The sequence below is a fragment of the Xiphophorus couchianus genome, chromosome 11, assembly GCF_001444195.1.
Source record: "Xiphophorus couchianus chromosome 11, X_couchianus-1.0, whole genome shotgun sequence".
Classification (NCBI taxonomy): domain Eukaryota; kingdom Metazoa; phylum Chordata; class Actinopteri; order Cyprinodontiformes; family Poeciliidae; genus Xiphophorus; species Xiphophorus couchianus.
In genome coordinates this window covers 14528916-14554473 of record NC_040238.1, presented here as the reverse complement: position 1 = coordinate 14554473, position 25558 = coordinate 14528916, and the positions used below count along the sequence as shown (strand labels likewise).

General features: G+C 47.4%; 2 protein-coding genes across 3 annotated transcripts; both read right to left on the bottom strand.

Annotated features, from left to right (window-relative positions):
* Positions 1 to 672: 672 nt before the first annotated feature.
* tmprss15 (transmembrane serine protease 15) lies at positions 673 to 9845 on the bottom strand. The gene is made up of 28 exons (XM_028030601.1): positions 9595 to 9845; positions 8170 to 8294; positions 7976 to 8100; positions 7737 to 7804; positions 7176 to 7318; positions 6596 to 6687; positions 5635 to 5755; positions 5268 to 5373; positions 5079 to 5188; positions 4852 to 4992; positions 4623 to 4772; positions 4447 to 4552; positions 4216 to 4372; positions 3999 to 4140; positions 3621 to 3710; positions 3417 to 3542; positions 3194 to 3337; positions 3012 to 3122; positions 2671 to 2794; positions 2498 to 2605; positions 2381 to 2430; positions 2233 to 2313; positions 2010 to 2154; positions 1742 to 1923; positions 1445 to 1540; positions 1215 to 1354; positions 963 to 1017; positions 673 to 889 (listed from the first exon to the last, which is right to left on the bottom strand). The coding sequence occupies exons 2-28, from the start codon at positions 8279 to 8281 to the stop codon at positions 777 to 779; spliced, it is 3138 nt and encodes a 1045-aa protein (XP_027886402.1). The 5' UTR covers positions 8282 to 8294; positions 9595 to 9845; the 3' UTR covers positions 673 to 776.
* A 581-nt stretch (positions 9846 to 10426) lies between these two features.
* On the bottom strand, positions 10427 to 25540 carry csf1rb (colony stimulating factor 1 receptor, b). 2 transcript variants are annotated; one of them, XM_028031444.1, is made up of 22 exons: positions 25418 to 25540; positions 18043 to 18315; positions 17659 to 17961; positions 17421 to 17554; positions 17175 to 17337; positions 16741 to 17071; positions 16113 to 16228; positions 15918 to 16023; positions 15566 to 15729; positions 15242 to 15348; positions 15006 to 15132; positions 14814 to 14918; positions 14626 to 14736; positions 13631 to 13790; positions 13306 to 13379; positions 13142 to 13230; positions 12822 to 12944; positions 12628 to 12739; positions 12439 to 12538; positions 11367 to 11493; positions 11172 to 11283; positions 10427 to 11101 (listed from the first exon to the last, which is right to left on the bottom strand). In XM_028031444.1, exons 1-22 carry the CDS (start codon positions 25470 to 25472, stop codon positions 11031 to 11033), a joined length of 3063 nt encoding a protein of 1020 aa, XP_027887245.1. In that variant the 5' UTR covers positions 25473 to 25540; the 3' UTR covers positions 10427 to 11030. The 2 variants fall into 2 exon arrangements, with proteins under 2 accessions (XP_027887245.1, XP_027887246.1); XM_028031445.1 differs by having other exon boundaries at positions 10427 to 11098.
* Positions 25541 to 25558: the final 18 nt, after the last annotated feature.

Here is a 25558-nt window from a genome sequence, read left to right as displayed (position 1 = left end):
ACAGAAACAGAACATCATGTTGTTTAACTGCAGCCTGATCTGATTAACAGCTTTTTAAGTTTTCCTATTCACCGTCATTTCCTGGTTTTAGTGACTGAAAACACATCAATTATTGGTTTTAAAAGCTCTTTTCTTTCAAAACTCAGACGATCTAAAATGATCAGGATGTTCTGATCTTTAGTGATCCATTTATTGATTTATTGTAGGAGTTTTATTGGTCACGTTTTATTTTATTGTCCTGTAGATAACTTTGATCTTTCTGGGTGTGTGAAGTCTAAATAAAGATTTATTGATTTATTGATTGATTGATTGATTGATGAAGGTTCTGGTCTGGACCAGGTCAGACGTGATGCAGCATAAACAATGGCAGTATCATGCTGCTGGGAATGTTTCCATCATGGCTGAAGCTCTGTAGAAATTATCACCAGTTAACTGAACCAGAGTTCCCCGTCACAGATGATGATGTCACACCTGGCCACACCCAAAGTGGGCGGAGCTTCCATGAAGCATATTAACAAACAGGAAATTATTATTATCTGTAGCAGGTCCAATCAGTTTCTGGTTTAGCTCAGAGATTCAGTCCACCTGTTACCATGGAAACCCAGGGAGACCAGGAAAGAGACCTGATGCTACCAGCTGTTTGGACTGTGTCAGAAATCAGAAATCAACTCAGAAGATTTCAACGCTTTTTATTTCTTTCAATTACATTTTTCAGATTTAATCAAAGTTTAAAAGTTTACTGCTGTGATCAAGCAATTTCCCCCGAGTCCTCCATGTTACGGAGAGGAAGAGCGTCTGGTCTGAGCAATCCAGGAGGCGAAGGCTGACACGCGGGCGTAGCCCCCAGGTTTCTGAGGTCGTGCACAGCCAACGCCGAATGAGGTCACGCCTGTCAGGAGCCAATCAGAGATCAGAGAGCAAGTTACAGAGAAAAAGAGAGAGAGACAGAAAGACACACTAACCAATCAGAGTCCAGTGTCCGTCCTCCTCACACATCAGTGGACCTCCAGAGTCTCCCTGCAAAGAGACAGAATATTCCCAGTTCAGTGAAAAACTGGAACAATCTCTGACCAATCAGCTGTCAGATAATTTCTGACCAATCAGCTGTCAGATCATCTCTGACCCTCAGTCAGTCATTTGACCAGCTTCCTGAACTGGTTTAAGTTGTGTTGATTCTATACCGATTGTCCAGGTAAGACCAGGTGAGCCGTTACCTGGCAGCTATCGACTCCGCCCTCAGGGTAACCGGCACACAGAATGCTGGAGGTGATGGTGTACTCGGGTAGGAGGAGCTGGCACTGGGCCTGCTCCACCAGGGGAAGCTCTGCCTCCTGGAGGACATCAGGAAGAGAACCTGCAACTCAAACAGGTGAGACAGGTGAGGGGTGGACAGGTGAGAACACGATGTCCCTGTTGGGTTCTGCTGGCTGTTCTTGCTTCTAACCTGCTTCTGCTTCTCGGCCCCAGCCGGCGATGAAGCATCTCCTTCCTGCAGCGAAATTCTGACCTTCAGCAGCCAAACACACGGGCTGAACCCACTCTGCAACACACCAAAGGCCATTATCAGCCTGACAGACAAGACTCGGGGTTTACCATCAGCCTGACAAACAAGACTCAGGGTTTACCATCAGCCTGACAAACAAGACTCAGGGTTTACCATCAGCCTGACAGACATCGCTCTGGGTTTACAGTCACATGCAGGTGTCAGGTGAGTGAACTAGGACTCTGATGTGTAACTCACGGGTGAAGTTGATTGGCTGCTGCAAACGCATCATGGCAATGTCGCCGTGTTTGGTCAGCCGGTCGTATTCTCTGTGGATGACGATCTGATCGACTGGTCTGGTCTGAACCTCCGCAGCGTGTATCTGTGACTGAGCGTGCAGCCCCAGGACAGCCGACCAGGACTCCAGGTGGAGGTTCTTCCTGTAGACAGAGAAGAAGAACACGGCACATGGCGCCACCTGCAGGTCGGCGGTTCACCTGCTGCTAGCCTCAGGCGCGTCTCTCACCCGTACACGCAGTGCGCCGCCGTCAGCAGCCAGTCGCCACCGATCAACGAGGCGCCGCAGACATGGCGGCCCCTCCAATGCAGGGACACCATCCAAGGCCACGCCCCCTTTGCTGCATTGACTCCGCCCACCACTCTGTGGTCACCTGGCAGCAATAGTCAGACTGAACCCAACGACCCCGACAAGGTCAAGTAGAGGTTAGATCCAGAATCCAGATTCTCACCATTTGCAGGTCCTCTGCCCTCTGATTGGTCCAAAGTGTTGGCCTCTGATTGGTCCGGGGTCACCTGGCGGCGCCCGCAAGCTGTGAACAGCAGCAGTCAGCGCCTGAGGCTGCAGCGTTTCTCTGCTTCAGGTTCGGCTTTACTCACGCTGGTTGGTGCAGTTCAGAGACACCACCTCCCCGCTGCTGCACGTCTCACTGTGGAGGTCAGAGGTCAGAGGTCAGCAGGTTCCTCTGAACCAGATCTGGTTCTGCTTCTGCTTACCTCACGCTGGTTTCCAGTGACCCGTTACCGGTTCTGGTTCTGGTCAGGCTGATGGATACGAACGGAGAGTCCTGAGGCAGAGCTGGTAGCAGAGATGAGTCTCCAGACCTGGAAGCAGTCAAAGCTCAGAACCGGTTCTGGTCCTACCGGACCTGTCTGCAGATCAGGGGTACCTGTGTCCCAGGTATCGACAGGTGAGGTCTGACAGGTGAGAGGTCCAGCCGTCAGAACACACGGTGTGCGGAGTGGAGCCAATCTGGACCCGGAGCCGCCTGGAGCCGTTTACCTGCAGCGTAACTGACACAGCAACAGGTGGGGAGGGGTTGACGCATCACTTCCTGTCTGTGCCAACACCTGAGACTAGGGAGTGGGGTCTAGGGGAGGTTCTAGGCCTCTGATTGACCTAGAACCTCCAGGCCAATCAGTGCTACACAATCCTACTGGAACCAGGTCCGAGGCTCGGTTCTGGGATCCCCTGGACCCGACCCCTCCCCGCTCTGACCCAGTTACATACCGCAGTTGGCTTCATCAGAACCGTCGGGACAGTCCAGCGTGCCGTCACATTGGCTGTTGCCATGGATACAGGCTCCCGTCTGACACTGGAACTGAGCCGCCGCGCACGGAGCTGTTTACAAGCAGACGGTGATCAGAGCCTCTGGCCGGGCCGGAACCTGGACCTCTGAGGTGTGCTCTCACCTGGAGACCCCAGCGCTACCCCACAGGTGAAGTTGGCGCTGAATCCTCGGCCAGCGCCGCTACTGTCCGTGAAGAACCGGACCGTCATCTGATTGGACGTGGAGAACAGGTCGTGGGCAGGGCCAGTACTGCCGGTGAGGACAGCTAGGAGGAAACAGAAACAGGTCACCTGAGTCGGAGCAAACCCACCTGGAGACTCGGGACAGGTGAACCTGGAGCCTACCCAGTAAGGTGGAGTTAGACCCCGCCCCGTCCCGCACCTCCAGCATGTCATAGGTCGCCTCTACATCAAAGTCCAGGAAGTGGAGCTGAATGTTCTGACCTGCTGGCGCATGCAGGGTCCACATACCTGCAGAGGTGAGCAGACAGGTGAGGTTAGCAGGTAGACGAGGCTCAGGAACACAGATAGAAACACAGATGTACTCACAGTTGGCCATGTCTCCATACGAACGGGGGTAGTTTGGAGAGCTAAAGGTGGAATTCGACTCCCAGAGATCAAAAGGTCCACCACAGTCAGCTGAACCAATCAGAGAGAAGGACGGGGTCAGGTGTACAGGTGTGAACACGGCCTTCCTCAGGTACAGAGTTCTGGTTGACTGGAACTCAACCAGATTATAAAATGTTGCCTGATGTTTACACACCATGGGGATGTGGTCTGATGTTTAGTTTAGCGTGGGGTGTGACTGATTTTTACCCAGAATGGGGGTGTGACTGATTTTTACCCAGAATCGGGGTGTGACTGATTTTTACCTAACCTGGGGGCGTGGCATGATGTTTAGCTAGCATGGGGGTGTGGCTGACTCACCTGGTATGGGCGCCACAGTGGTGGGAGGTGGGACGTTGGTTGGCTCTGGGGGGGCGGGGCCACAGGGCTCAGGTGTCAGTGTGATATCGTCCAGAGCGATGTCATTGTACCTGCCTCCTTGCTTCCAAGCTTCGAACTCCACCTGCACAGGACACATGGTCAGTCAGGTGACCTCTAACACCGTCTGGCATGTGGAATACCTGGTGATGTCACTGACCATGGCGTCTGAGGTCAGGTTTAGGGTCACCTGTCCATAGTTCCAGGTGTCGCCATAGTTACCGTCTTTCTGGAACAGCACGACTGCATCAGTGTCTGGCAGTGAGGGACGGAGGACGACTCTGAAACGATGGACTTCCACACCAAACATGTGATACCTGCAGACAGGTGACATGCTCACACACCTGGTGCCCAGCATGAGACGACAGATTTTCACATGTTTGTTGTTTACCAGAAGCTCAGGCAGGTGGGCTGAGGAGGTGGAGTCAGAGGGAGGCTCTGCAGCCGGAAGCTCTTCTCCCATTGGCCGGGACTCATAGGGGTGACCAGGTAGAACCCTATCAGAGATCAGGGTTCACCCACTAGAACCGCTCCGAAGGGTCCACTCAACTGAACCGGTCCACTCACCTGAGCTGTTCCCCAGGGTGTGATCAAAATTCGGACCCGTTGATGAGGGGAAGGTGGCGCCGCTGATTCTGATCCAGTCTCCTTCATCATCCTGCTGCTGCCTCCAGAAACACATTCCGTCTTCGAAGCTGCAGCTGAGCTTCTCTGGGTCTGGAACCAGAAAGCAGCCGGTTCTGACCCAGCCCTGTTCTGACTGTAGGATGGGGTTCTGACCCAGCCCGGTTCTTACCGGACAGCCCAGAGGTGTCAGCGGCTCTGAAAGATGCTTTGAAGCCTAGTAGACTGTTGAAGCTGTCCGATATAAACTCCACTGTTGATTGGTCGGTCAGCAGCCACACAGTACCAGGGGGCTCGGAGCCTGAGAGCTCAGCTGCCAATAAGATCACCAGGTTTAAGTTCAACATGTTGGACACACCGCGAGGCATTCAGGGTCCTCCAGAACCAAGGAGTTCTGACCTGCTAGAACTTTGTTGGGTCCAACTCCTTCGTACAGCCTCAGGACGTCGATGTTCGCCTCCGTCTCAAACTGCTGGAATGTCACCTGGGCCGACAGTCCCCTGCTCACCCTGAACGCATCGCAACAGGAAAACATTGGACCTAAAGAGGAAACTGGGTCAGGAAGAACGTTCAGAACCGTGTTTGGACCTGATGATCCAGCGGCAGAAGACGTTGCTGTTGTAAGCATCAGACTGCGACGACCTGAAGGATCCGCTTGGCCCCTCCAACACAAACTGTCCATCACATGGCGTTGCTATGGAGACATGGGAAGTGACATCACAGTCCTTCATGACCAGAACAGCTTTGACTTCCAGAAACTAATGCATCACATTCCTGCCAAAATCCCCCAGGGCAAATCAACCAATCACAGCAGCCCGTTGTTACCCGAGAGAGCGCCTAGCAGTTAACAGGTCCTTGAACCCAACATGACCTTCCCCAAATAATCCCTGCCCCCGTTGGTTCATAAATGCACCGCTTTGATTGGTTTATTTGCCCCTCTGGATTCTTCACTGACCGCAGGAGAAGGAAGATTCATCAGACGAGTCCAAGCAGTGAGGGACTCCATCACAGAACCAGTCGCTCAGAAAACAACCGGACCCGTCAGAACACGCAGTCTGACCAGGAGGACACGTCACTGCAAAACACAGACCCATTAGAGACAGAACCATCAGAACCCAGTCAAGTTCTGATCAGAACCCAATCAGAACCCGACCAGAACCATCAAAACCCAATCAGGACCATTGTCTCCTCCTACTGGATGGCCGGATGGATGGATCTGTGTCCAAATTCTGCAGCTGTTGGAAACAGAAGGCGGCGAACGCTACGGTACATAAAATAAACTTGGGAGGTTCTACGTATGTGGCGTTTGGGAAGACTGCAGTCGGCCATTTTAGAGAAGAGCGATGGATTCAATGCGTTTCAATGGGAGCTCTGGTGGAGCCGTCTACACACTATTCAAAAAACACAAACCAACCATCGCTCTGCTATGTCCTGTCACCATCTTTATGGTTTCTGCCAGCAGGAACTTCCAGCTGCTGATCTTGTGACTCGTGGGAGGCAAAAAAGTTTCCATTGCAGTTTTGTGTAATAATTTGATACGGCTGAAAAACCACAAAAACGTCTTAGTAAAAACAGGAGGGTTTTTTTTTTTCAAAATTGTTGTTTCCTTTAAGAGAATTTATTTTTATAGTTTCAATTTGTGCAATTTTATCATTAAAGGAAACACAGCTAATCACTTGGACCAATAAACCCAAACGGGTTTATGAGTTTGATAGAACCCACTCAGGTTCTGTACCCGATCGGACCTCGGTCTGAGGAGAGCTCAGAGAAACTGGAGGAAGGATCAGATGGATCAGGTGGATCAATCAGTGTTAGATTGTCAGGAACCTGCAGGTCGACTTTTAACCAGAACCTGGAACCTCTTCACTGAACTTCTGCCCGGAGAAAAACTCACCTGCTGCAGGCGTGTTGCCGGTTGCTGCAGGCGTGTTGCCGGTTGCTGCAGGCGTGTTGCCGGTTGCTGCAGGCGTGTTGCCGGTTGCTGCAGGTGTTGTCTTTTCAGGTTTCTCTGCAGGAAGACAGAGAGCTGGTGGTTGGTTGGAGGAAGTGAAACCGGACTAACAGAGATGATCCAGTTAAGACTGACTGGATTAACTGCCTATTAATAATAACAATCAATAAGGATCCTTATTGATTGTTATTGATAATTATTGATCTGATTCAGAGTCCATCAGTTCTCTCATCAAACCCGGTCCAGTCCAAATCTTTCAGATCGACTGGGATCTCCAGAAAGCTTCACTGGTTTCCAGTTCTTCCAGTTTAAATGTTTCTTGTTGTCATCCCCTCCTGGCTGGATTCTCTGGCTGGTACTGGTTCGGTTCAGGTTCTGGTTCTGGTTCTGCTGTCAGTTGCCGCTGGATCAACTCATGGTGGACATTAGCTAAACGTTTCTTTCTGAATGGCCAGATTACAGCTAATCTAATCTCATCCAATGTTCTGCTCATGTTGTGATGTCACATCCTGACCCCTGATCAGGATGTGACATCACAGATTTACCTGTAATCTGGATGCTGTTGGTGTCAATCACCAAGGCCCCGCCCCCAGCCACATGAAGCCCCGCCCTCAGCTGCTGCTCCACCTCGTCAGTGTCAATTGGATGACTGAACCTCAGGTCAAAGGTCACCACCACGCTGCCAGGACTGGAGGCCAGAACCAAACACCAGATGATTAATAATCACACTGAATGAAATGATCAATGATCAATGAATTTGTCCAGTTCCTCCTTTTCTGTTTTAATTTCTTTCTGATAAGCAGCTGAAATTATTCTGGATTCATTCTGTGGACGTGTTAGAGGCTCAAACTAAAAATGTTCAAGTTCCCTCCAAAATGAGGTCAGATTAGTTTCAAAAATTTATCTTGATGATGTCATAGTTTCAGCCATGTTTACCTGTCCACCTGTCGCTGGAAACCTGGAATCCATAGCTACGATACGGACTACAAAACCCACAAACCTCCTGGAACTGCAGGAACCGGTTCATTTATTGATCATTGATTGATCAGTGATTGGTCAGTGATTGACTGATCAGTGATTGGTTAGTGATTGGTCATAGGTCTAACCTGAAGTCTCGGACCCAACAGAACTGGTAGAACTGCCGCAGGTCGCTGATGCTGAACGCCTCATAAACCTGCCAACCAATCAGAGGCCAGACTGCTGTCAGCTGACCTCTCCTGAAGCTGAACAAAACTTCCTGGTTTTTATGTTAAAAGCCAACTTTATAGCAGGATGCTGTCTCCAGCATTTCAGAATAAAAGCCCCTGCTAAGTGTTCCTGTGACCCTTCACAATAAAAGCCTCACCAGCTGCTGAAGGTCAAAGGCCAGGGATTTGAACCGGGGACTGCTGGCGTTTCTGAGCTCGTCAGAAAACTCGACTCCTGCTGTGATCACCAACCGACCCGACAGTTGCACGGCTTCATCTGCACCTGAACGCATCATTGGTGACATCATCAGCACTGAACCTAGAGTCACATGAGCGAAACCGGAACACTTACCTCCAGAAGTCAGGCTGAGCCAAGAAACGGCGCAGAGGCCGCCGCAGCAGAGGAAGAGGAGGGACGAGACGACGAGGAGGACGACCTCCAAAGAGGACAGGCGGCGAGACATCCTGAACAATTCACTTCAGATAGAATCAGTTCAGTTCAGATAGAATCAGTTCAGTTCACATTGAATCAGTTCAGATAGAATCAGTTCAGTTCAGACAGAATCAGTTCAGTTCACACTGAATCAGTTCAGATAGAATCAGTTCAGTTCAGATAGAATCAGCTCAGTTCAGATAGAATCAGTTCAGATAGAATCTTTTCAGATAGAATCAGTTCAGTTCAGATATAATCAGTTCAGATAGAATCAGTTCAGTTCACATTTAATCAGTTCAGATAGAATCAGTTCAGTTTAGATAGAATCAGCTCAGTTCAGATAGAATCAGGTCAGTTCACATTGAATCAGTTCAGATAGAATCAGTTCAGTTCAAATATAATCAGCTCAGTTCAGATAGAATCAGTTCAAATAGAAGCAGTTCAGTTCAGATAGAATCAGTTAAGATTGAATCAGTTCAGTTCACATTGAATTAGTTCTCTTCAGACTGAATCAGTTCAGTTCAGACAGAATCAGTTCAGAAAGAATCAGTTCATTTCAGATAGAATCCGTTCAGATTGAATCAGTTAACTTCAGATAGAATCAGTTCAGTTAAGACAGAATCAGTTCAGATAAAATCAGTTCAGTTCAGATAGAATCACTTCAGATAAAATCAGCTCAGATAGAACCAGTTCAGTTCAGATTGAATCAGTTCAGTTCAGATATAATAAGTTCAGATAGAATCAGTTTAGTTCAGATACAACAAGTTCAGATAGAATCAGTTAAGTTCAGATAGAATAAGTTCAGCTCAGATAGAATAAGTTCAGTTCAGATAGAATAAGTTCAGTTCAGAAACATTAAGTTCAGTTAAGCTGAATTAAGTTCAATTCGTAAGGTTGGGTCAGAATCATGTTGTTTTTTCTTATGTTAGAACAATTTGCACTTTGAACATGAAATATTCAAAGCTACGATAATTTAGCCGGAAATGAACCGGCCAATTTCTCCCAGCATGCTCTCTGGCTAAAGCTACACAAACACTGCGGTAAAATAATTCAATCATTAATTACTTTGAAATTATTATTCTCGTTTGAAATAGCAATAAAGAGAAATTGTTCATTTGTGTATATTTATTCGGGTTTTGTCAGTATGAAACGATACATTTATAATTTCTATAAAAACAGCTTAAAACATATTAAAACAAACTTTCTCTGATAAAATCTAAAATGTAAAACATTCAATTATTTTATTTTCAGAGCCAAGAAATTCAAACCTGAAATATTAAAGAAGAGCTTTGTGAGATTAAATACCGTTTTATCCGACCCAGAACCAGAACCAGAACCAGTTACCTTCAGCGCTCCGTTCAGCTCCTGGTCCTGCTGAGACCAGGAAGAAGTTTCTGATCCGATCCTGCGATCAGATCTTTTATATCGATCCCTGACTCGCCAGGAATCAATGCAGCTGATAACGGAGGAGCCAGCGGCGGGCCGGCTCCATCGGCCCAGTACCGGTTCTGCAGAATCATTCATGACCAGCATCAATTGTTCTTAGCATGTTGCTGCTAGCATATTGCTTAAAGACCCCTGCTGGGGAAGCGTGACCTCTGCCGGGGTCAGCTTGTCCTGAGTTGACGTCAGCAGCTGCTGCTGGTTTATCTCAATCTAAAGTCCAGCACCTGTAAAGCTGTCAGCCAATCAGGCCCCGCCCACACCTGGCCGCGCAGCAGGAAGCTCAGCTGTGGCGCCGCCATGACTGATGAGGAATAAACCTGATAAAGCTGACTGCTGCTGATTATCGGCTGTTTTTCTCCTAATCGGCTTATTGATCGTTACCTGTAACCCAGACACACCTGAGGGCTCACCTGCAGAATCCGCGCCATCAGGTCGGGTCAGAACATGGCGGGTCATCAGAACATTTCGGCCAGAGACGACTCAGAACCCAACCAGGTCTCAGAGATCCAAACCCACAGCAGCAGAACCAGCTGGAGTTCCAGTGTGCTGGTTCTGACAGTCAGCCGGTCCGGCACGGTACCAGTGTCAGCTGTTCATATGAAACCTTCAGAATCTCTGAACCAGAACCTCATACGTCACCGGTTCTGGTCCAAATGGACCTTCAGTGCATCACAAACATTTTTATATGAAACCTAGAAGTTCAGAAAATAAAACCAGTCGAGACACAACAGTTTGTTTCTGAGTTTATTCCATAAAGCCCAGACCCTTATTCTGGAGGGCACTTCCTGTTTGCTTTATGATACAACATGATTCAAACATCACAAACATCAATTTATCGAGCAACACTGAACACGTTTCAGAGAACAAGAAAAACGCTTAACGTCCAAAAACCGGCAAACCTGAAGAGGAAGAAATCATCGAAATCAGATGAGAAACCATGTTGGACGGACGGCCTGGTGACCCCAGCTGGTGACCCCACCCAGGGACCAAACCTGGTTGGGGAGCCTCAGGGCTGCGTTCTGGATTTCTAACCTTTGGGTTGGAAACCAGCCTGGTGGATCGTCTTCAGTCTGAAGGAGTGAAAGGAAGATCTGGAGGAGAGGATCAGATTCAGAAGGTTGCCGGTTGAAACCCTCTTAACCTGCAATCGGTTGGAGATCCAGAGTTTCTAGAATAGATCAGACAGGACCAGGCTGGCTTAACGGCAACTCTTTCCTTTTTTGGCTTTAGTCTCTAGGAGAGTCTGAGAGCGGAGAGGAGCTGCTGACGTGTGGACATGAGATGAACTCAATGTGAGTTCATGGCAGCTCTCCTGATCTTCACTGGATCACTGATCAGGAGAGCTGGTAGATGTTGTTCATCGTCGGCTCCCTCTCCTCTCCTTCACCGTCGTCACGGCGATCTGCTAGCAAGAGAACAGGTAGTGAAGCGACATCAGTTTTATGAAGGACGCAAGCGGCTTTAGAAAATTTTACCTTGCTCTTCTTCTTTTCTCTTCAGTATTCCACCTTGGACCTCATCCTTCTCCTCTTCCTCCTCCTCTTCTTCTTCTTCTGCTCTGCATTCATCAATGTTTGCATACATCACCTGAGGAGAGAAGAAGAGTGGAACAATGAAGCCACAGCCTGTCAGAAAATGGCGAGGGCTTAGAAACCCCTCCGCTTCCTCACCTGGTCACTGTGACGCGGCAACATGTCACTGGTCAAGGGGAGGAGCCTTTCGATGAGCTGACCAATGGTTTTAAAGGTGGGTCTGTGGGTGGGCTCCCCACTCCAGCAGAGCTTCATCAGGTGATACCTGAGAGGAAATCAGCTTTGTTACGGTTCCTGCACAGAGATACCGCCTGAACAACTGACTCTGAACGACCGGCCCTGTCTCACGGCTCAGTGGGAGGAAAACTCAGTAAGCTAGTGGACCATGACTCCTCCAGCAGGCCGACTCCTGGAGGTCCGGAGATCAGGGTCCTGAGGGTCCAACGGCCCCAGGACCCTGATCGCAGGAAAGGAGCCGCTCTGGAAATGTAGGCTGGCTCCCATCATGGCTCAGCCTCTGAAACCAGAAGGACTGGACTCTCCAAACCCAAAGCTGCCCTCGGACAGAGCTGTGGGCGTCTACAAGGTCAGACCTTCTCTTGGGCAGTTTTCACCAGTGAGTTCGAGCATTGCTTCGCTGCAGCTTCAAGATGCAAAAGAAAAGGTTGTGACTGCGGTAACCTAAACCTACCACGCTGATTCATTTCCTCTTTTTAAAACGTTTTCTTTGGCTTTTGACTCAGCTTGAGGTGTTTGTTGGCTTTAAGCTCTTAACGGTTTTAATGTGCAGCACTTTGGCCAACGCTGTTGTTCTGAAGTGGTTTGTAAATAAAGTTGTATTGCAGGTCAGCAGATCTGGAGGACCGGGGTTGGAGGAACTACATTTCCCTTCTTCATGCAGGTTTTGGTTTACCTTCTAGAACTGTTGCCATGGAAATTCAGATAATCTTAAAATATCTTGAAAATAGGCGAGAAGATAAATTCCCATCAAATCAGCATTGTTGTGTCTACCACTAGGTGGTGTACGAGAGTAGTGCTGGTTGTCGAGGGGAGAAGAAAAGCAAATGAGATGGAGGAAAGGAATACCTGATGCTGCTGTACTGCTGAGTAAGTTAAGAATAAAAGCTGTTAAGAAGAGTTCTTTGTCTACTCGTGCTTTTACCTCTTCCCGGCTTCCAAACATAACAAGTATGAAGAAGATTTTTCTCACATTTCATTAGGAGCGAATTCCGGCTGCTCCATATGGTGGCCATCTTTGATCATCTTGTAGAAGTTGGTATCCACAACAACGTTGGGGTACGGACTCTTACCTGAGCAGATGAACACAGGAAGTGAGTCAAAGATGCTCAGATGCTTGACCTTTTCTCAGTGAGGTTCAGGCTACTGTTTCCATGGTTACCCAGAGAGAAGATCTCCCAGAGCAGGACCCCGTAGGACCAGACGTCACTCTGAACTGTGTACAGACACTGAAAGATGCTCTCTGGAGCCATCCACTTCACCGGCAGCCGGGCCTGTCAAAATAAAACACCAAATTTCAAGATAAAGTTCCCTTTGGATCCGAGGAATCAGTCTGTGTTGAGTTAAACTACTGACGTTTCCCTGAACGATGTAGCTGTCATCGTTTTGAATGTCTCGAGCCAAACCGAAGTCACAGATCTTTGCAACCCGACAGTCGGTCAGCAGGACGTTCCTCGCAGCCACGTCTCTGTGGATACACTGGAGCACCAACAGGTGAGAGATACAGGTCAGAGGACTTTCAGCATTTTAAACACATTCTGCCTCATCCTCACGCTGTCGCAGCACTTAAACCGGATCTAGGATTGCACTGGGAACCAAGCTTGGCTGGGTTCTGGTTCTGAGACAGACATTCCTGCACTGATTTACTTCGTGTGTATGTCGGGGTGTGTTCTCACGTTTCTGGAGGACAGGAAGTCCAATCCCTGAGCCACATGGTAGGAAAACCTCAGGAGGTCACAGAGGGACAGGCTCACCATGTGCTCACCTGACAGAGAACCCCAGGTGAGCTCAGGTGAAAGTGCAGGTGAAACCGGGTGCGTCCAGGTGGGCTCAGTCTTACCTGGCTCATTTGGACCTGGAGCCAGTGCCGGTTGCATCTCCTGGTACTCTGACCAGCATGAAATCCCACTGTCACTGCGGGTCACATGATTGGACGTTATCATTCACCTGACCAGGTCTTACAGGTGGAGAGACATTAAGTACCAGGACCTCATCGGCATCAACAGGGATAAATAGTAATTATCTGACTTTAACCAACATCTTGGCTGTTTTGACGACCGGACTCCAACCGGTCACTGATTTCTGTGGAGGTGAGGCCTCCTTAGAATCTGTCACCAACAGACAGATTCAACTGGAAACCCCGGAGAGAACAGATGACCTCTGACCTGCGTAGCCTTTCCTGCTGTCCTGTCAGGTTCTTATAGAAGACCTCGTCTCCAACCTCGTCTACGGTGATCATGGACGCCATGAAGTCTGGCGCGTGAGTCCGTAGGAAGTTGAGTAGGTCGCCCTGGCTACAGTACTCTGTGATCATTAGCATGGGGCCTGTCAGGGTCAAAGGTTAAGAGATAAGATTCAAAATGTTTTAGTTAATAACAAACATGAAACAATCAATAAACCAGTTTGCAGAACTTTCATCTGAAACCTGAAGCGTCTCTTGGATGTTCTGATGAACATTGGCAGGCGATACAAACCGGGACAGAGAACGTGTCCACACATGGACGTCGCACACCTGAGGGCCGTTGTGGTTCCTCCAAGATCAACTTTAGACTGGGTCAGGAATGGTTTAAATGGTTTCTGACCAGTTTACATTAGATCAGACCTGACCTAAGACTGGTTCTGTGGAGTCTTAAACTTGATGTGTGACTCACCAGAACTGAATTGACTGAAATTGGTCTAGTTGGGCCAGATGTCTGCTGGTAATGGTTTAGACCACATGGTTTAGAGCACATGGTTTAGACACACCAGTTTCAGACTGGTTTAGACCAGAGTAGTTCAGACTTTTCCTGGTTCCTGACTGGTTCTGGAATAACTCATAACAGCCTCCTCCCACAGCCCAAAGACACAACAGTTAGGCTAACTGGTGTCTGTGTTTGTCCTCAGGTCTGAGTGTGTGTGGTTGTCTGTCCTGTGATGGACTCTAGACCTGTCCAGGGTGTCCAATGCCTCTCTACCCAAACGCAGCTTGAGACAAACTCCACCGACTCCAAGGACCAGAGGGTTTACATGATACATGGACGGCCATTAAAACGTAGACTAATGCTTAAGAATGTCTCAAGAGTGGCTTGGAACTGGTTTAAGGCTATCTGAAGGCTTAAAGATGGTAATCCCGAGGTCTCAGTGTTCCGTCTGTCACACCCTTTGGGTTCGGACTGATTACCTCCTTGCGTGCACGCTCCCAGCAGGTTAACAATGTTGTCATGGTAACCGAGATGGCTGAGGATCTTCAGCTCTGACATCAGAGCCTCCCGTTCCTCTGAGTGAGCGTTGGCTGCAGGCAAACACATGAAACTCAGGTGGTTGGTCACATGGCAGCCGGATGCTGACTGTGAAGGAGGGACCACTCACGTTTGAGCATCTTGACAGCAACTCTGGTGGCCTTGTTTTCTGTTCCCAGGCCGTACGCCGTCGCCTCAACAACCTTTCCAAACGCCCCCGAGCCCAGGACGCCCCCTGAAGGACAAAGAGCAGTGACACAGTAAAAAAATGGGAGAGGAAGACTGAGGAAGGCTACACAGAGGTCAAAGGTCCTGTTGATACCAAGTCGCAGCTTGTCTCGAGGAAACTCCCACTTCTGGTTGTATGGCAGCTGGGTGGGGTCAATGAAGGTGTAGTTGTTGCCATCGTTACTCTCAATGATCTTCCACAGAATTTCATACCTTGGTTTCTGGTTGAAGAGAAGAAGACTGTTTGTCTGTGGTTCTGGTTCTGGTTCTGGTTCCTGTCACTCACAAAGAACACCAGAACCTGTATTCACCGGCCCCAGAGGAACTCACCTGTCTGCACTTGTAGAACACAATCAACAGCAGCAGGAGGAGGACGGAGGAGACGCTCAGCGCTCCAATCAAAGCTGGAGTGAAGACGGTGCGAAGTCCTGTGGAACCTGAACGCAGCACCGGATGGACAAAGTTAGCAACTGCTCAGTTTTGGAGGCAGGAGTCAGTTTTACACCTAATCTGGATTTAGAGACTGAGCTCTGTTAATCCTAATCTGCTCCTTCAGATGAGCCGTGCCGGCCCAGGACAGTCTGGTGCTAAGAGCGGAGCTGGTCTGGGATCAGATCTCTGAGGTTTTTCACTTTGGGTTCCTCTGATACTCACGATGAACAAACACTTGACGAGACTCGCCCACCAGGTTGTACGCCAAACACTTGACTGTGACATCATCGTCAGGGCTGGACAGAGGAAAGAATATCCTCACCTCCTCCTCGTCCTCTGAGGTTGCAGCAGATGGAGACACCTGGTGGTTGGAGTTGGGTTCACACCTGCAGGAGATCAGAGCTTCATCTTGGCTTTTGTTCTGATCCCAACATGGCTGCAGATGTTTCTGACCAAAACTTCCCAACATCAACAAATAAAACTTCATGTTCTTCAAGTGCCACTGGCTGCAGCGCCCCCTTCAGGACACACCTTGCCGAGCCTTTATGGGGCACTGGCAGCTCAGTTCACATACCTGTCCACGTGGGTGCAGACGGACCAGAGGACCGTGGGCCGTGGATAACCAGACCCGCTGCACATCAGGGACTGGTTCTGCTGCGTGACACTGACAGTCGGAGGATCTGCAGGGTTTGGATCAGATCGAACGGTTCACCAGCACAAAAAACCCAATGAGACAATCGGAAGTAGAAAAGGTGGAACCGGTTCTTACGGTAGATCCGGAGGTCCACATCCTGCGACCCGTTAAAGAACAAGTTTGAAAAATTAAAAGAATATCGACCGGCATCTTCCTGACGAAGGCGCCGCACCAGCAGGTTGGCCTCTGACCTGTTCCAACAACAATACCACCTTAAAACAAGTCACAGACCTTATATATACCACCTTAAAAAACAACTTAATGTGACCAAAAAGATCTCCTTCAATCATTAAATAAAATCCCTTCCTAGCACTGAAACCTCAATGGCTGCACTAAAATACCACCTTAAAAACACATTACCAGAACCACCCACTTAAAGTGGTGCCAAACATACCACCTTAACAAACATTAATATTAAAAGATCTTCACTAAAAAAAACATTGTTACATGATTAAGGTGGTATGTAGTTATTGTTTTAAAGGTGGCACGGAATGTTAGGTTTATTTCAAAGCTGAAATAACTGCATTTATTAAGGTGGTATTGATGATTATTGGACTTTCCAAGGTGGTAGTGCAGTTGGTGTGGTTAGTTAAGGTGGTATTAACTTCAGGTTATGAAGGCGTAACTAGCATGGTGTCTTTATTTTGGGTTTCAAGTGAAATTGTTAAGTCTGCAGAGCTTTAAGGTGGAATTGTTGGGATACCTGTAGGCGGTAGCTGTGTAGCTCCTCTCATACATGCTGCTGCCATCATTGTTTACGTGTTCCGGTGTCGTCCAGTGATGCTGTCTGATTGGAGGATAGGCCTCCATGATGAAGGTCAGGGTCAGGTCTCCACCTTCGAACACCTCCACCCTCCGGTAGCCGCTGCCTCTGCTCCCGTTAAACACCAGCTCTCTCTGCAGCTCCTCCGAACCGAAGCTGACGTTAGCCGCTGGTTCTTCAGTCGTCTCCTCCCTGCTAAAGTTGCCAGGCAGCTCATCGGAGACCTGCTGGGTGTTGGCAGTCTGAAGGTAGATCCTCAGGTAAGGGTGATCTGATGAAGATGAGGAAAAGAAGACAGCATGAAGGTTTTCTCCAGATATCTGGTCCAGTTTCCTGATCTGTTATCATCGCCTTGGTATTGACTGATTACTAACCCAACACGGTCAGGTGGGTGGTTACCGTGGCAACCCCAGCTCTGCCAACAGCAGTACAGGTGTACAGTCCGCTGTGTTGATGGTTGACAGCAGAGACGGTCAGAGTGCTGCTGATGTTAAAGTACCCATTGACGTAGGTCGTGGTTTCGCTGACTGCCAGGTCCTAAAACAACCAAACTACCTGTTAGAGGAAGACAGGTGGGGCAGTCGGGACCAAAGAGACACAAGTGACGTCTGGCTGCTCACCTTTGTGTGTGGGTGGGTCCAGGTGACGGTGTAGCTGTGTGAAGGGTTGCTGCTCTGACAGGTGACTGTGAACCGTTCTCCTTGTAGACGGACCCACTCACCCTGACTGACAGCGACGGAGGGAGGGCGGTCCACTGCAGACAGACAGGTAGAGGGTGAGGCAGAGACTCGGGGGCATCAGACAGATAGACAGACAGGTGTAATGTCCGACAGGTGTGTAGAGAGACAGGTGTCTTACTGGGAGCCACCATCAGGGCAAACGGCTCTGATCGGAACTCTTGACCATTCCTCCAACCCGAACAGGAGTACCGGCCTTTGAAGGTCTTCCTTATATGTTTGATCAAGGCTCCTTTTCGAGGGTCTAAGGTGACATTCATACCTGGGGGCAGGCCCCGCCCCCTGACCTCACCCTCTGATTGGAGGGTGAGGTCTGTGACAGACGGGTCAGTCAGCAGACACCTGTACAGGAAGTTGTCACCCTCTTTAGGATACCTAGGTGTGGAGCGAGGCGTGACAAACACCGTAGAGTTGTTACCTGGATCTGACAGAGGAGAATCATGGGAAATGAGGTAATGTCAATGATGTCACTGAGATAAACAGGAAGGTCACCGGGCCTGCTTACCTTTGACATACAGGTGTATCCAGGTGTTCAGGTGGTCCAGGCTCTGGTTGGCGTACCTGCAATGGTACGTACCGGTGTGTCTGGGAGACACACTGTTGATCTGCAAGATGTTCTGACAATTCCTCGGTAATGGACGAAGCGCAGTGGTGGACATGTTCACCAACCCGTCACCAAGGCAACCGAGCTGGACCTTAGAGCCGGCAGTCAGAATGACCTCTGACTGGTTTGGTTGGAAGATCGAGTTTAATTGGATCAGTGTTGGTCCTGGAGGTTCTGAAACGAGGAGAAACAACAAATTCCGGTAAACCAACAATACCTGAAACAGGTAGAGCGCCCACTTGAGGACACCAAGTGGTGCTCGACACCAGGTGGTGCTCACAGGTCAGAACGTGTTGGCAACACCCGCCGAGCCTGGCAGGTTCACATAAACCTAGTCTATGCAGAACCGTACGTAAACAGACAGGTGTGTGAAGACACAGGTGTTGAGTTCATCATAAACAGGAAGCCAAAATTGCAGCAAAAATGTAAAATTTTATTTAAAATCAGAGGAACAGAGCAATTAAAGCCTGAAGCGATTTAGAGCTTGAACAGGTGAACAGTTAGTTTGTTTGTTTTACAGTTTAAAACATCACAGAATCAGTCAATCAATTCATTAATTATTAACCGCAAAGGCTAATTGGTTAATTAAAAAAATTGGTCAGCCTTCAAAAGAGCACATAGATTCAACTGCATGTCTGATTTTAAAGAATCTGATTGGTGGCATGTAGAGACAGAGATCTGATTGGCTGGTTGTGGGCAGTCGGAGGATCTCATGGGCCGAGAGCGGTGGGTTTCTTGTTGATTTCCTGCAGCTGGGTGGCGATGCGTGACGTCTGCAGTAGTAAAGCCTGGTGGTTCTCCACCAGCAGGTTCTGGTGCCGGGCCAGGTTCTGCAGGTTCTGGATTTGCTGGGAGCCCTGAGGGTGAGTCCAGGTGAGTTCAGTTAGAATGGATCAGAACCAATCATGAGCAGAAGGTTCTTGTTGGTCCTTCATCTATGGGAGCGATACCAAGCTGACCCAGAAATCTGGTCCAGATGTTCTGGAGGTTACCTAAAGCTAAAGCTAACAGATTAACTCTAAACATTTCATAAACTAGACGATAAGCTTAACCGGACCTAGCTGAGCTAAACTGGGCTACCTGGGCTGACTGGGCTAGACTCACCTGGTTGACCAGAAGGCTGAGTTGCTGCACAACCTGGGCCTGGTGCTTGGTCCGCTCCTCCTGGACCTGAACCAACCGGGTCAGCAGCTCCAGAACCTGTGCTCTCCAAATGTCGCCCTGCTCCTGGTTCTGAACCAGTTCTGAGATCCTTGGATTGGAATCCGGGGCAGCAGGGCCGAGCCCTGGTTGGTTGGGAGCCTGGGCGGCGCCCATCGTCATGGCAGCGGGTTGGTGGTCACCTGCAGTGAAGATGACCAGGGAGGTGAAACTTTACAGAGTCCGGCTCTGTTAGTCTCCTGGTCAGAAACCATGACGACAGTTTCACACCTCACTCCAGGTGAGGGCAAGTGAGGGCAGCTCAGGTCAGTTTAGACATTCAGAAACCAAAAGGATTTCATGAAACCAAAAGATGCCGGGAGATTAATGGAAACGCAAAGATGAGACTTCATTTGAAAACCAAAACATGCGCAGCCCGACCTGGAAGCATCAACGAGTTCTCTTCAGCGGCCACCAGAGGGCAGCAGTGAGTTCAGGCGGCGCCTGATAGGACAGTGAAAGAAGTTTGATAAAAACAGAAAGTGACTGAGGCCCGATGGTTTCTGGGAGGAGAGAGAGGTTTGAGGTTCGACCGCAAGATCTGCTGCTGCAAAAACCTCGACGGCAACAGCAACGCTCGCAACACACACACACATAGATAGATATACACACACACATATGTGATAGATAGATAGATAATCTCTATATATATGAATACTTTTGCAAGCTGCATACATAGAGATACATACACACCCATACATACATACGTATATATATGTGTGTGTGTGTGTGTGTGTATCTCTATGTATGCAGCTTGCAAAAGTATTCCTACCCCTTGAACTTTTTCATATTTTGTCAGAAATATGGAATTTAATATGAAATATCAACACAAAGTGTTTTGTATCTATGAGGTAGAAATGATTCATGATTCAAAGTATTTTTTACAAATAAAAACTGAAAAGTGCAGCAAAATTGTTTGCCCTCCCCCCTTTTCTCAGAGGTCAACCAGTTGCCTTCAGAAGTTGCCTGATGTTTCCTAATGACTAAGTAGAGTCCAGATGTGTGTATTCTAATCTAATCTAATCCCAGAGTTATTCCAGCTGCTCTGTGACGCCTCAGAGGTTCAGAGATGATTTGGAGCAAACGGCATCGTGGAGGAGCACGCAGAGCGCTCAGGGAGTTCACGGCAGGCTGAGGCTTTGAACATCTCACTCTCCAATCAGAAACCAAAGAGACTGGTCCAATGGAACCAAGACACAGCCTAGTCAAAGTCCAGCTAAACTTCCAGGCTGAACAAGGAGCGCTCTGATCAGAGATCAGATGGAGACTCTGGACCAAATGATCCACAGCAATGAGGGCAACCATCAGTTAAAGGAAGCCATCAGAAGTCATGTTAACAGTTAGCAGTTTGCCATGTTGGATTCAGCAAACATAAGGAAGGAGGATTTTTGGTCAGACCAGAACTAAACTGAACTTTATGATCTGAATGCAAAACGCTGAACATCACTCTGAATGACATGGTTCTGGTCGGGTTCTGGTTAGGTTCTGGTCTCCGGTGTGTGTGTGTGTGTGTGTGTGTGGCTGTGTTGTGGGTTCAGACTGCAGGATCCTCCAGGCAGCAGATGTTTCCTGTTTGGATCAGAACCGCCTCCAGTGAACAGATCTGCTGCAGAACTTCATGTGACCGTTGGAGACGTCATCGGGTTTCACAATCTGCGAAAAGCTGAACTGAAACTGCACACACACACGGACACACACTCTGGCAGCGTGTCACCATGTTGCTGATGGTGGAATGGACCCAAAGTTCACTGAAGCTCCTCTGGCCCGGTTCAATCTACTGATCCTACAGTGCTTAACCTGGACAGCTGGTCCGGATTTGATCCGATTTGGTCTGGTTTTGGTTCGCTTAGGGGCTCAGGTCAAGTGAAGTTTATTTGTAAAGCACATTTCAGCAGCAAAGCAGTTGAAGATGATTTACATCATAAAACATTAAACTCATCGACAAATATTCAATTTGATCAATAATCATCATCAGAATCATCAAAAATAAAAATCGACTATTGATCAAAGTTTAAAAGTAACTAAGCAGTTGGGTTTTCTAGATTTAAAGGAACTCAGGGTTTCGGCTGTTTTTTCCATTTTCTGGAAGTTTGTTCCAGATCTGTGGGTCAGAGTAGCTGAATGCTGCTTCTCCAGGTTCTGGTGCTGATGCAGAGCGGAACCAGCAGATGGATCCAACAGCAGCAGCAGATCTTTAATCTGTTCAGTGATTTCTAAACTACCAGCAGTATTTGAAGTCTCTTCTCTCAGTGAAGGAATGTAGAACTGGGTGATATATAACTGGATGCTGTGCTGTATCTTCCTGGGTTTAGTCAGAACTCCAGCAGCAGCGTTCTGGACCATTGATTTGTTAGTCAGACCTGTGAAGACGCTGCTGCAGAAATCAATGCCACTGCAGAGAGGATGAGTTTCTCTGATGCTGAGACATTAGTCCTCTGATCCTGGAAATGTTCTTCAGCTGATAGAAGGCCCACTTTGGAACCGTCTCTATGTGGCTCTAAAGGTTCAGGTCAGAGTTCAGAGGTCATCCTGATCTCTAGTTTCCAGCTGGAACAACTGACGCTGTGCAATATAATCTAGATATATAAATCAAAATCAACAACTCTGGATCTATAAGTCTAGATCTGTAACTCTAGATTTATTAATCTAGATCTATAACTCTAGATTTAGAAATCTAGAGCTATAACTGTAGAACTCTTTTGATCCAGAGATGCTACATCCTCTCATGTTTCTGTTCAATGATTGGACGGTTTGGTTCTGGTTCTGTCTGATCTGCACAACCTGAAGTTTCATGGAGACAGAGACAGGTGACCCCCCACTGCAGGTGGGTCCACCAGCAGTGGGCGCTCTCTGCCCTCCTCTTTCTCTATGAGGCTTTCAGGTCAGTTCCCGACTCCGGGTCTCTGTTGCACTTGGATCAGATCGTCCGGTGATCAGCAGAACCTGATCATGGATGGTGATCAGGTTCTGGCTCTAGAACCAGAACACCGGCTCTGGCACCAGGTTCCTGACCCGGTTCAGGCCCACGGGTTGGGAGCGGTGCTGAGCTGATGCAGGTCCTATTGTCCCACTTCTGTTTTTGGAGAAAGTTCTGCAGTCGGTTTCAGATCGGAGGGAGAAGTGAAGAAACCTCACAGAGCCAGGAAACACATTCGACCGCAGACCGCACACACACACACACACACACACACACACACATGCACACCCCCTCACGCATACACACTCACGCACACACACTGGACCCCCCCAGGTTTCTCCCACTTCCTCCTCTGACTTCTTCTTTGGTCTGAACTCTGCGGCGCGTTGGAGGAACCGGTTACCACGGCGACGTGTTTACACCCTACTCTCTGGTATTTATAGGTCCAACTGAGGAGGAGTGGGGGCTGAGGGCGTCGGCTCCAGAACCACTGGTGATGGGTCGGTACCAACGGTCTGGCACAGGAGCGCCTTCAGGCTGACTACCGGGTCAAGAACGTGGAGCGCATTGGGTCCAGTTCTTCAGGGGTCCGGTTTTGTCTTGGCCCGGTTCTCCTGGATGTCAGAGGTCAGGTCCTGCAGCAGATCCTGTTGGTGGTTCTGGCGGTTCTGGACCTGACGTGTGTTTTTCTGAATCAGAACCAGAAGCGGTGAGCCGGGATCGGGTCAGACAGTAAACTCGGTGGTTCTGTTCAGTTTCATGTTTACATCCCGTCATAAACAATCGGGGTATAAAATAACTCAGACGTCTCCATGGCAACAGGTCACCTTCAGTCAGGACTCAGCTGTCTGAGCAGAACCAGAATCAGAACCGGCAGACCTCAGCTGCTGAGGTTTTAATGTGTGAGACATCAGAGGAACTTTACGATAAGAAATTTCTACAGATTTATTGATCCGTCTCCATGTTTGTTATGATTCAGATAATCAGAGCAGATCCTCCCTGAGGTGCTGCTGCTGAAACGCACCGAAAACAACCAATAAGAGGCAGGAGGCGGGGCTTAACGCTGTCAATCATCATCATGTACTCACTGCTAAATGTGCTGATGACGGAGAAAGAATTTACTGTTAGGAAAACTGTAATGGAAAGTTAGAATAGCAACAGGTTAGCATAGCCACCAGTGACTGCTCTCAATGGTAGCTATGCTAACTAGCCTTAGCATTCACTACAGGCTCTGCTAGGGTAGCAGAGAGTAACTGGAGAGTGAGTGAGCAGCGTGTGCACAACAGTGATTGATAGCGCTAAGCACACAGAGACACGTAGCTGTATGCTATTTTCCCCCAAGTAGAAACGTTTAGCGATCGATCGGAATCCTGAAACCGTTCAGATCTAAACCGCAAACACAGTATGTCACAAAAATGATATAAACTTCAGTTTGGACTTTTTATAAGTCCAAACTGAACTATAATAATAATAATAATAATAATTATTATTATTATTATTATTATTATTATTATTAACAATAATAATAATAATAATAATAATAATAATAATGAATTATTATTGCTATCAATAATATTGAGCTTCTATTGTTATTATTGATAACAATAGATATTATAGATATTATATCAATAATAATAAGCTTATTTTTATTTATGTAAAAATAATATTATTATTATTATTATTACTATCAATAATAATAATAAGCTTATTATTATTATTATTAGAACAACAACAATAATAATAATATGCGTCTATTATTAGCAGTAGTAGTATTATTATTATTGTTTTGGAGGAGATCTGTTTTGAGATTATTTGTCTCATATACTGTAACAACATGGAGACGAATTAATAAACCTGGAAAAATAAATTATATAAAAGCGTTTTTCACATTTTCTGCTTTAAAATCTTATTTTTAATGCTACTGTTGTCAAAAGCTGAACCATTTATTGGACTCTACTTTATCCCAAAGGTGTCGTCACCATGGTAACCTGCTTGTGGTCTGCTGTTTAAACGGTCGTTTGGGGCCCTGCAGGAACAAAACCTGCAGAATCAGAACCAGAACCAGAACCTGCAACTGTTTCAGGTGTGACTTCCTGTTGGGTCATGTGACCTGCGGCCGCTTACTGCTTATGAAACATCAGAGGAACATTTGGACCGAGTCGCCTCACCAGAACCAGAACTGGGCCAGATCCAGACCAAAAACTGGACCAGAACCAGATCCAGCCCGTCATGATCTGCTGCTGTCAGAATAAACTGATCATCATCAGAACCAGCTTCATGTTCCGGCCGGACCGGGTCAGTCAGAACCAGCGCCTGATTGGTTCACTCTGTAACGGAGCTCGTCAGTAGCCTGATTCTGGTTCTGAGCCCGGTCCAAATGATTCTGAGAAGCTTCTTCAGGTCAGAATCAGTTGAAGAAAGTTTAAAAGAGGAAAACATTTCTGATCCATAAATATTCATATTTAATAAGCCAGTTTTTATGTTTCTGGATTATTTTTATTTCACTTTTACTGTGTAAAACAGTAATTCTGTAAACGCAGCGGCTGAATAATAATCAAATCATTAATCAATAATCATCAGATCATTAATCAATAACCAGCAGGTTATTATATGGTGACCTAAGGGTTCATTAGTTATTTATCTTCAATGTAAACACTAATTATGCAGTAATAAAGAGCAAATTATTGTTTAACATGAATTATGACCAGCTGAGTTTATAGGAAATATTGCATTAAATTATTAGTTTGAACAGATTCTGTTTATTATCAAATCTATTTTATGAAGAAAATGAAAAAAAAAACATTTTCCCATGAAATCATCAGTTTGTTGTTTTTATTAATAAGTTTAGAAAGTAAGTGAACCCCATGGATCTGCCTGGTTTCATTTCCACATTAATTCAACTTAGGCATTAAACCAACAGGTAACAAAAGGTCATTAACATTTATTAACAGCTCAATCATATTAATGCTTAATTATCATGAGCAGATTTTTTAAAAACTTTATCTAACAGCTGATGTGTTTGGTTTAATAATCTGATAAAATCATCAGATTATTAATGAACATGGTCTGATGTATTAAATTCAGGAACCATTTTGGGTAATTAATGTGCATAAGAGTTTAATAAACAGGTAATTAATGAGTAAATAAATATGATCTGACCTGCAGCAGCGCAGGCACCGAGGGCGATCAACAGCAGCACTGAATGGAGCCTCATCTCTCTCTCTCTTTCTCTCTCTCTCAGGCTGAAGCCAGAGTGAATCTGACTGAAGGAGAAACTTCCTCTTGAAACAAACTGACCTC

What these genes read in the sequence shown, in the direction of transcription:
- csf1rb (XM_028031444.1), bottom strand. Translation starts at nt 25,472, where the DNA reads ATGAGGCTCCATTCAGTGCTGCTGTTGATCGCCCTCGGTGCCTGCGCT. An exon ending in GGGAGCGTGCACGCAAGGAG is followed by an intron (nt 13,791 to 14,625) that starts GTAATCAGTCCG and finishes TGACCCTGACAG; the next exon opens with GCCCCATGCTAATGATCACA. An exon ending in GAATTCGCTCCTAATGAAAT is followed by an intron (nt 11,494 to 12,438) that starts GTGAGAAAAATC and finishes ATTTCCTCTCAG; the next exon opens with GTATCACCTGATGAAGCTCT.
- tmprss15 (XM_028030601.1), bottom strand. Translation starts at nt 8,281, where the DNA reads ATGTCTCGCCGCCTGTCCTCTTTGGAGGTCGTCCTCCTCGTCGTCTCG. An exon ending in CAACAGCATCCAGATTACAG is followed by an intron (nt 6,688 to 7,175) that starts GTAAATCTGTGA and finishes GTCTTCCTGCAG; the next exon opens with AGAAACCTGAAAAGACAACA. An exon ending in CCGGCAACACGCCTGCAGCA is followed by an intron (nt 5,756 to 6,595) that starts ACCGGCAACACG and finishes CTGTGTTTTGCA; the next exon opens with GTGACGTGTCCTCCTGGTCA.